A 10,988-nucleotide genomic window follows, 5' to 3' on the forward strand; every position below is an offset into this window, starting at 1 on the left:
GGGCCCATATAATTGTCCCCTTTTAAAAGGACATGGGCCCATATAATTGTCCCAACAGTCGACAACAATTCCTTCACTGAAATAATTGATTGTTAGTGGTCACTCACAACACAGCAATATAAATCTGTCATTGGGTCAAACTCCCAGAGCACAATCCAGGGATGTATTCATTCTGTCTAATGGGTTCAAAACATTTCCCAACTAAAACTATTGTACAAGTAGGATTCGTTTGCTTTTGTTTTTAAGAGACCCTTTTTTTTTTAACAACAATTGTCAGAATGAATACACTAGTTCAGTGTGTTCTGGTTGAGTTCAGACCCTCCTACAGCCCATCCTCGTGTTCCAGTTCAGCCTCAGTGTGGGTTGGTTCACGACTTCCACTCCAGACGTTCTAGGTTTCTCCAGAACATTAGGACGAGACTACAATGTAATCGCAAGATTAGTTAATTCACTTGTGTTTGGCCTTAGTGGCCAGAGCCTGTAGGTTAGCCGGTCCTCCCCACACTCTCCCGAACACGTCCCTCTCAGTCCTCAGGGCCACCTCCAGGGGGAGCTCTCTCCCAGACACCACCACGCTCTTTATGGCTCTGATGACCGGGGCTGGACCCGTGGTGTAGCATTCCAACCACTGCTCTGCCTCCAGGAGGGCGTTGGCTCCAGACCCAGCCAGGGAACCTTCCAGGACCCCGTCCGCAAGCCCAATCTGAAGCCCCATCTCTGGGTCTATTTTCAAAGCGCCACCCAGCATCTTCAGGGCGTTCTGGCCGCCTACGATGCGTACCAATCTAGCTGCACCGCCCCAACCAGGGACCAGACCCATGTGTTTATGAACAAATTGGATCACACTGCCCGGCGCCATCAACCTAGCAGGGAGAGACCGGGACGTTGGTTTTTAGAGATTGGAAACTTGGTGGATTAGTTTTTTAAAATATTTCTAGAAAAGGCCTTTTTATTGTGAACTCTACTTTTCTCCACTATCTGGATGTAGGTCAAAGGTTAATAAACACAATGGTGATATCTATGGACAATGAGTCACGTTACTGTACCTAAAGTCACAGGCAGTAGTGAGTTCAGCTCCTCCCCCCAGTGCGTTCCCCTCCACCAGAGCTACAGACAACAGGGGTAGCCTTCAACAGAGAACACGTGGGTTAGTGTGGCACAGAGCATCTGGAGTGACACGCCGATCTTAGAACCATCTACCACAGAGGCTAGTGAGTAACTACCTCAGTAGTCTGGTCAGGGCATTCTGCATGAACGTACACATCTTCATCCCATCCTGAAAGACAAGACGCATCGTTAGTAGACCAGGAGGTCCAACTCATCCCATGGAGGGCCTGGTAGTGTCTGCTGGTTTTGGGGGAGTTTTCTCTTTCAATTAAGATCTAGACAACCAGGTGAGGGGACTTCCTGACTAATTAGTGACCTTAATTCATCAACCAAGGAAGGAAAGAAGCACACTCAGACACTTGGCCCTCCGTGGAATGAGTTTGACACGTGGTTTAGGAAGGGTTGGATATATCTCTGACAACATTGAGGACTGACCTGAGGGGTTGGATTGAGGACTGACCTCTCTGACAACATTGAGGACTGACCTGAGGGTTGGATATATCTCTGATAACATTGAGGACTGACCTGAGGGTTGGATATATCTCTGACAACATTGAGGACTGACCTGAGGGTTGGATATATCTCTGACAACATTGAGGACTGACCTGAGGGTTGGATATATCTCTGACAACATTGAGGACTGACCTGAGGGTTGGATATATCTCTGATAACATTGAGGACTGACCTGAGGGTTGGATATATCTCTGACAACATTGAGGACTGACCTGAGGGTTGGATATATCTCTGATAACATTGAGGACTGACCTGAGGGTTGGATATATCTCTGATAACATTGAGGACTGACCTGAGGATTGGATATATCTCTGACAACATTGAGGACTGACCTGAGGGTTGGATATAGCCCTGACTGCGTTGAGGTCTGACCCAGAGCAGAATGTCCCAGCAGCCCCCTGGATGATGAGACCTTTGCCCTCCGTCCACTCCTCTAGCTGGGACACCCTCTCCTCCAGCTCCACCATCATAGAACCTGGAGAAAACAACAGGGTAGTGTTCAGTAGGGATAAAACGTTTTGAACCTGAGTGAAACACGGAGGTACAACCTGAACATGTTCAATATGACCTTTATTTTATTTTTAAACAGATGAAACAACATCTCATGGAAAGACGGCGACTGTTTTGTTTTATTGTTAAATGGTTTGTTAAAGTCCTTGTCCATCAGTGTATCAGTGTTCTGTTACTTGTCATGTTTTGTCTTTTTCTTTTGCTGCTAATGGAGATCCAAAATAAACACGTTTTTTATTGGTCATCTGTTGCTAAACGTTTTGCTACAGTGTGCCCTACTCAACACAACCCAGTTCATCTGTTGCTAAACGTTTTGCTACAGTGTGCCCTACTCAACACAACCCAGTTCATCTGTTGCTAAACGTTTTGCTACAGTGTGCCCTACTCAACACAACCCAGTTCATCTGTTGCTAAACGTTTTGCTACAGTGTGCCCTACTCAACACAACCCAGTTCATCTGATGCTAAACGTTTTGCTACAGTGTGCCCTACTCAACACAACCCAGTTCATCTGTTGCTAAACGTTTTGCTACAGTGTGCCCTACTCAACACAACCCAGTTCATCTGTTGCTAAACGTTTTGCTACAGTGTGCCCTACTCAACACAACCCAGTTCATCTGTTGCTAAACGTTTTGCTACAGTGTGCCCTACTCAACACAACCCAGTTCATCTGTTGCTAAACGTTTTGCTACAGTGTGCCCTACTCAACACAACCCAGTTCATCTGTTGCTAAACGTTTTGCTACAGTGTGCCCTACTCAACACAACCCAGTTCATCGATGCTAAACGTTTTGCTACAGTGTGCCCTACTCAACACAACCCAGTTCATCTGTTGCTAAACGTTTTGCTACAGTGTGCCCTACTCAACACAACCCAGTTCATCTGTGCTAAACGTTTTGCTACAGTGTGCCCTACTCAACACAACCCAGTTCATCTGTTGCTAAACGTTTGCTACAGTGTGCCCTACTCAACACAACCCAGTTCATCGATGCTAAACGTTTTGCTACAGTGTGCCCTACTCAACACAACCCAGTTCATCTGTTGCTAAACGTTTTGCTACAGTGTGCCCTACTCAACACAACCCAGTTCATCTGTTGCTAAACGTTTTGCTACAGTGTGCCCTACTCAACACAACCCAGTTCATCTGTTGCTAAACGTTTTGCTACAGTGTGCCCTACTCAACACAACCCAGTTCATCTGTTGCTAAACGTTTTGCTACAGTGTGCCCTACTCAACACAACCCAGTTCATCTGTTGCTAAACGTTTTGCTACAGTGTGCCCTACTCAACACAACCCAGTTCATCTGTTGCTAAACGTTTTGCTACAGTGTGCCCTACTCAACACAACCCAGTTCATCTGTTGCTAAACATTTTGCTACAGTGTGCCCTACTCAACACAACCCAGTTCATCTGTTGCTAAACGTTTTGCTACAGTGTGCCCTACTCAACACAACCCAGTTCATCTGTTGCTAAACGTTTTGCTACAGTGTGCCCTACTCAACACAACCCAGTTCATCTGTTGCTAAACGTTTTGCTACAGTGTGCCCTACTCAACACAACCCAGTTCATCTGTTGCTAAACGTTTTGCTACAGTGTGCCCTACTCAACACAACCCAGTTCATCTGTTGCTAAACGTTTTGCTACAGTGTGCCCTACTCAACACAACCCAGTTCATCGATGCTAAACGTTTTGCTACAGTGTGCCCTACTCAACACAACCCAGTTCATCTGTTGCTAAACGTTTTGCTACAGTGTGCCCTACTCAACACAACCCAGTTCATCTGTTGCTAAACGTTTTGCTACAGTGTGCCCTACTCAACACAACACAGTTCATCTGTTGCTAAACGTTTTGCTACAGTGTGCCCTACTCAACACAACCCAGTTCATCTGTTGCTAAACGTTTTGCTACAGTGTGCCCTACTCAACACAACCCAGTTCATCTGTTGCTAAACGTTTTGCTACAGTGTGCCCTACTCAACACAACCCAGTTCATCTGTTGCTAAACGTTTTGCTACAGTGTGCCCTACTCAACACAACCCAGTTCATCGATGCTAAACGTTTTGCTACAGTGTGCCCTACTCAACACAACCCAGTTCATCTGTTGCTAAACGTTTTGCTACAGTGTGCCCTACTCAACACAACCCAGTTCATCTGTTGCTAAACGTTTTGCTACAGTGTGCCCTACTCAACACAACACAGTTCATCTGTTGCTAAACGTTTTGCTACAGTGTGCCCTACTCAACACAACCCAGTTCATCTGTTGCTAAACGTTTTGCTACAGTGTGCCCTGCCCTTCTCAACACAACCCAGTTCATCTGTTGCTAAACGTTTTGCTACAGTGTGCCCTACTCAACACAACCCAGTTCATCTGTTGCTAAACGTTTTGCTACAGTGTGCCCTACTCAACACAACCCAGTTCATCTGTTGCTAAACGTTTTGCTACAGTGTGCCCTACTCAACACAACCCAGTTCATCTGTTGCTAAACGTTTTGCTACAGTGTGCCCTACTCAACACAACACAGTTCATCTGTTGCTAAACGTTTTGCTACAGTGTGCCCTACTCAACACAACCCAGTTCATCGAGCACCAGCCCCCTTAGTTCCACTGTCATTCTCAGGAGAAACAAAGAGTCCGAAATAGGGGTTCTGTAGCTCAGTTGGTAGAGCATGGCGCTTGAAACGCCAGGGTAGTGGGTTCGATCCCCGGGACCACCCATACGTAGAATGTATGCACACATGACTGTAAGTCGCTTTGGATAAAAGCGTCTGCTAAATGGCATATATTATTATTATATATTAAATATCAACTGAAATATATTTCGCTCCGTTTGGTGAAGAGAGAACCGGAGTGATATTTAGTCTGAATTGCAGGTTAGCAAAGAGCAACACTCTGATCAATTAATAAAATATAACATTAGGCAGTGCTTCCATACCAGAGAAAGCGTTCATGCGGGCAGGGTTGTTGACGGTCAGTACCGCGATGCCCGACTCCTGTTTGACAAGGTCTATAGATCCCCCAGGGAAAGCTTGGAGTTTCTCTCTGATCTCCTTCTCCTGGAACCCCTCGGCATCGGTGTGAACTGATCCACTGCCCCTGAGGAGGTGCTGCCCCCAGGCACCAGGCCGACTGCCCCTGAGGAGGTGCTGCCCCCAGGCACCAAGCCGAATGCCCCTGAGGAGGTGCTGCCCCCAGGCACCAAGCCGACTTCCCCCGAGGAGGTGCTGCCTGGCTGCAGACAGAACCATGCTGCTACCAGGGAAAGGTAGGAGAGAAGGATGGAGGGATAGAAACAGACAGGAGAGGGACTGAGGAAGAGGAGGAGAGAGAAAAACAAAAAGGAGAGGAAGAGCAAGAGAGGGTAACAGAGAGGAATCAGCACTGTTATTGAACTGTAAAACAGTTGGCCAGAGTTGGTTGCTAGGCCGTATGTGTGCAGTTACCAGTCCATAATAGTCCTCTGTCTGTGCTAACTGAGGCAGATAGACAGTAGCTCAGGTCCCAACTAAGAGATCTACGCATGCGCATCTGACCCATGCAGAGGCACCTTATTGTTGTTGCCTTCGTGCGATGGGCAGGAGCTAGCTGCCTAACCATATCCTTCAGTTATATCCTCTTTATAAAAATGTGGATTTCTAAAAGCGTAGACTTTAACATCCCCAAAAGCACTGTGGAAAAACATCCCTAACAACCTGATAATTAGGTGATATAACATAAGAAGCGACATCTTAAAATATTTCACAAACCTGTGCTGTCTGATTGCTCAATGTTGTGGTGTAACATTGAAACCTCTCCCCCCCGGAAACATGAACCAGTGAACAAGGAACCTGGCCAGCTGCACTTCACTGGATCCGACACACGAGGGCAAGCGAACACTCCCGTCATTCAGAATGATTGATTCTATCTAGCTTTACCAAAGAGAATTGTGGTATACACTCATTTTTCGGTTCACCGTTCTGTCGAGTAATTATATATGTCGTTCAAAAATGATTCAAACATGCCGTGCTATCAGTTCACCCCCTTTTTTCTCGGCATTTATTTTTATTTAACCTTTATTTAATTAGGCAAGTCAGTTAAGAACAACATTTTATTTACAATGACAGCCTACCAACAGCCAGAAGGCCTTCTGTGGGGACATGGGCTGACAAAAATTAAATAAATAAAAAATACATTTTTAAAAATCCCCACCTTTCCTCTCTCCCTCCTCCTGATATCCCCACCTTTCCTCTCTCCCTCCTCCTGATATCACCTCCTTTCCTCTCTCCCTCCTCCTGATATCACCTCCTTTCCTCTCTCCCTCCTCCTGATATCCACACCTTTCCTCTCTCCCTCCTCCTGATATCCCCACCTCTCTACCTCCTCCTAATATCACCTCCTCTCCTCTCTCCCTCCTCCTGATATCCCCACCTTTCCTCTCTCCCTCCTCCTGATATCCCACCTTTCCTCTCAACCTCCTGATATCCCCACCTCTCCCATCCCTCCTCCTGATATCCCCACCTCTCTCCCTCCTCCTGATATCCCCTCCTTTCCTCTCTCCCTCCTCCTGATATCACCTCCTTTCCTCTCTCCCTCCTCCTGATATCACCTCCTTTCCTCTCTCCCTCCTCCTGATATCCACACCTTTCCTCTCTCCCTCCTCCTGATATCCCACCTTTCCTCTCAACCTCCTGATATCCCCACCTCTCCCCTCCCTCCTCCTGATATCCCCACCTCTCTCCCTCCTCCTGATATCCCCACCTCTCTCCCTCCTCCTGATATCCCCACCTTTCCTCTCTCCCTCCTCCTGATATCACCACCTTTCCTCTCTCCCTCCTCCTGATATCACCACCTTTCCTCTATCCCTCCTCCTGATATCCACACCTTTCCTCTCTCCCTCCTCCTGATATCCCCACCTTTCTCCCTCCTCCTGATATCACCTCCTTTCCTCTCTCCCTCCTCCTGATATCCCCACCTTTCCTCTCTCCCTCCTCCTGATATCCCATCCTTTCCGCTCTACCTCCTCCTGATATCCCCACCTTTCCCCTCTCCCTCCTCCTTTCCTCTCTCCCTCCTCCTGATATCCCCACCTTTCCTCTCTCCCTCCTCCTGATATCACCTCCTTTCCTATCTCCCTCCTCCTGATATCCACACCTTTCCTCTCTCCTTCCTCCTGATATCACCTCCTTTCCTCTCTCCTCCTCCTGATATCCCCACCTTTCCTCTCTCCCTCCTCCTGATATCCCCACCTTTCCTCTCTCCCTCCTCCTGATATCCCCACCTTTCCTCTCTCCCTCCTCCTGATATCACCTCCTTTCCCCTCTCCCCTCCCTCCTCCTAATATCCCCACTTCTCTCCCTCCTCCTGATATCCCCACCTTTCCCTCTCCCTCCTCCTGATATCCCCACCTCTCTACCTCCTCCTGATATCATCTCCTTTCCTCTCTCCCTCCTCCTGATATCACCTCCTTTCCTCTCTCTCTCCTCCTGATATCCCCACCTCTCTCCCTCCTCCTGATATCCCCACCTTTCCTCTCTCCCTCCTGATATCCACACCTTTCCTCTCTCCCTCCTCCTCCTGATATCCCCACCTTTCCTCTCTCCCTCCTCCTGATATCACCTCCTTTCCTCTCTCCCTCCTCCTGATATCCACACCTTTCCTCTCTCCTTCCTCCTGATATCACCTCCTTTCCTCTCTCCCTCCTCCTGATATCCCCTCCTTTCCTCTCTCCCTCCTCCTGATATCCCCACCTCTCTCCCTCCTCCTGATATCCCCACCTCTCTCCCTCCTCCTGATATCCCCACCTTTCCTCTCTCCCTCCTCCTGATATCACCACCTTTCCTCTCTCCCTCCTCCTGATATCACCACCTTTCCTCTATCCCTCCTCCTGATATCCACACCTTTCCTCTCTCCCTCCTCCTGATATCCCCACCTTTCTCCCTCCTCCTGATATCACCTCCTTTCCTCTCTCCCTCCTCCTGATATCCCCACCTTTCCTCTCTCCCTCCTCCTGATATCCCATCCTTTCCGCTCTACCTCCTCCTGATATCCCCACCTTTCCCCTCTCCCTCCTCCTTTCCTCTCTCCCTCCTCCTGATATCCCCACCTTTCCTCTCTCCCTCCTCCTGATATCACCTCCTTTCCTCTCTCCCTCCTCCTGATATCACCTCCTTTCCTCTCTCCCTCCTCCTGATATCCACACCTTTCCTCTCTCCCTCCTCCTGATATCCCCACCTCTCTACCTCCTCCTAATATCACCTCCTCTCCTCTCTCCCTCCTCCTGATATCCCCACCTTTCCTCTCTCCCTCCTCCTGATATCCCACCTTTCCTCTCAACCTCCTGATATCCCCACCTCTCCCATCCCTCCTCCTGATATCCCCACCTCTCTCCCTCCTCCTGATATCCCCTCCTTTCCTCTCTCCCTCCTCCTGATATCACCTCCTTTCCTCTCTCCCTCCTCCTGATATCACCTCCTTTCCTCTCTCCCTCCTCCTGATATCCACACCTTTCCTCTCTCCCTCCTCCTGATATCCCACCTTTCCTCTCAACCTCCTGATATCCCCACCTCTCCCCTCCCTCCTCCTGATATCCCCACCTCTCTCCCTCCTCCTGATATCCCCACCTCTCTCCCTCCTCCTGATATCCCCACCTTTCCTCTCTCCCTCCTCCTGATATCACCACCTTTCCTCTCTCCCTCCTCCTGATATCACCACCTTTCCTCTATCCCTCCTCCTGATATCCACACCTTTCCTCTCTCCTCCTCCTGATATCCCCACCTTTCTCCCTCCTCCTGATATCACCTCCTTTCCTCTCTCCCTCCTCCTGATATCCCCACCTTTCCTCTCTCCCTCCTCCTGATATCCCATCCTTTCCGCTCTACCTCCTCCTGATATCCCCACCTTTCCCCTCTCCCTCCTCCTTTCCTCTCTCCCTCCTCCTGATATCCCCACCTTTCCTCTCTCCCTCCTCCTGATATCACCTCCTTTCCTATCTCCCTCCTCCTGATATCCACACCTTTCCTCTCTCCTTCCTCCTGATATCACCTCCTTTCCTCTCTCCCTCCTCCTGATATCCCCACCTTTCCTCTCTCCCTCCTCCTGATATCCCCACCTTTCCTCTCTCCCTCCTCCTGATATCCCCACCTTTCCTCTCTCCCTCCTCCTGATATCACCTCCTTTCCCCTCTCCCCTCCCTCCTCCTGATATCCCCACTTCTCTCCCTCCTCCTGATATCCCCACCTTTCCCCTCTCCCTCCTCCTGATATCCCCACCTCTCTACCTCCTCCTGATATCATCTCCTTTCCTCTCTCCCTCCTCCTGATATCACCTCTTTCCTCTCTCTCTCCTCCTGATATCCCCACCTCTCTCCCTCCTCCTGATATCCCCACCTTTCCTCTCTCCCTCCTGATATCCACACCTTTCCTCTCTCCCTCCTCCTGATATCCCCACCTTTCCTCTCTCCCTCCTCCTGATATCACCTCCTTTCCTCTCTCCCTCCTCCTGATATCCACACCTTTCCTCTCTCCTTCCTCCTGATATCACCTCCTTTCCTCTCTCCCTCCTCCTGATATCCCCTCCTTTCCTCTCTCCCTCCTCCTGATATCCCCACCTCTCTCCCTCCTCCTGATATCCCCACCTCTCTCCCTCCTCCTGATATCCCCACCTTTCCTCTCTCCCTCCTCCTGATATCACCACCTTTCCTCTCTCCCTCCTCCTGATATCACCACCTTTCCTCTATCCCTCCTCCTGATATCCACACCTTTCCTCTCTCCCTCCTCCTGATATCCCCACCTTTCTCCCTCCTCCTGATATCACCTCCTTTCCTCTCTCCCTCCTCCTGATATCCCCACCTTTCCTCTCTCCCTCCTCCTGATATCCCATCCTTTCCGCTCTACCTCCTCCTGATATCCCCACCTTTCCCCTCTCCCTCCTCCTTTCCTCTCTCCCTCCTCCTGATATCCCCACCTTTCCTCTCTCCCTCCTCCTGATATCACCTCCTTTCCTATCTCCCTCCTCCTGATATCCACACCTTTCCTCTCTCCTTCCTCCTGATATCACCTCCTTTCCTCTCTCCCTCCTCCTGATATCCCCACCTTTCCTCTCTCCCTCCTCCTGATATCCCCACCTTTCCTCTCTCCCTCCTCCTGATATCCCCACCTTTCCTCTCTCCCTCCTCCTGATATCACCTCCTTTCCCCTCTCCCCTCCCTCCTCCTGATATCCCCACTTCTCTCCCTCCTCCTGATATCCCCACCTTTCCCCTCTCCCTCCTCCTGATATCCCCACCTCTCTACCTCCTCCTGATATCATCTCCTTTCCTCTCTCCCTCCTCCTGATATCACCTCCTTTCCTCTCTCTCTCCTCCTGATATCCCCACCTCTCTCCCTCCTCCTGATATCCCCACCTTTCCTCTCTCCCTCCTGATATCCACACCTTTCCTCTCTCCCTCCTCCTGATATCCCCACCTTTCCTCTCTCCCTCCTCCTGATATCACCTCCTTTCCTCTCTCCCTCCTCCTGATATCCACACCTTTCCTCTCTCCTTCCTCCTGATATCACCTCCTTTCCTCTCTCCCTCCTCCTGATATCCCCACCTTTCCTCTCTCCCTCCTCCTGATATCCCCACCTTTCCTCTCTCCCTCCTCCTGATATCCCCACCTCTCTACCTCCTCCTGATATCCCCTCCTTTCCTCTCTCCTCCTCCTGATATCACCTCCTTTCCTCTCTCCCTCCTCCTGATATCCCCACCTTTCCTCTCTCCCTCCTCCTGATATCACCTCCTTTCCTCTCTCCCTCCTCCTGATATCACCTCCTTTCCTCTCTACCTCCTCCTGATATCACCTCCTTTCCTCTCTCCCTCCTCCTGATATCCCCACATTTCCTCTCTCCCT

General features: G+C 49.7%; 1 protein-coding gene across 2 annotated transcripts; it reads right to left on the minus strand.

Moving 5' to 3' along the window:
* Window positions 1-5,906, minus strand: LOC124017641 (ethylmalonyl-CoA decarboxylase-like). Of its 2 annotated transcripts, none has more exons than XM_046332899.1 (6): window positions 5,870-5,906; window positions 5,059-5,431; window positions 1,953-2,095; window positions 1,224-1,276; window positions 1,047-1,127; window positions 1-863 (listed from the first exon to the last, which is right to left on the minus strand). In XM_046332899.1, the coding sequence occupies exons 2-6, from the start codon at window positions 5,369-5,371 to the stop codon at window positions 449-451; spliced, it is 1,005 nt and encodes a 334-aa protein (XP_046188855.1). In that variant the 5' UTR covers window positions 5,372-5,431; window positions 5,870-5,906; the 3' UTR covers window positions 1-448. The 2 variants fall into 2 exon arrangements, with proteins under 2 accessions (XP_046188855.1, XP_046188856.1); XM_046332900.1 differs by lacking the exon at window positions 5,870-5,906 and having other exon boundaries at window positions 5,059-5,283; window positions 5,323-5,426.
* Window positions 5,907-10,988: the final 5,082 nt, after the last annotated feature.

Source organism: Oncorhynchus gorbuscha, unplaced genomic scaffold, assembly GCF_021184085.1.
Source record: "Oncorhynchus gorbuscha isolate QuinsamMale2020 ecotype Even-year unplaced genomic scaffold, OgorEven_v1.0 Un_scaffold_295, whole genome shotgun sequence".
In the NCBI taxonomy this organism is placed as follows: Eukaryota; Metazoa; Chordata; class Actinopteri; order Salmoniformes; family Salmonidae; genus Oncorhynchus; species Oncorhynchus gorbuscha.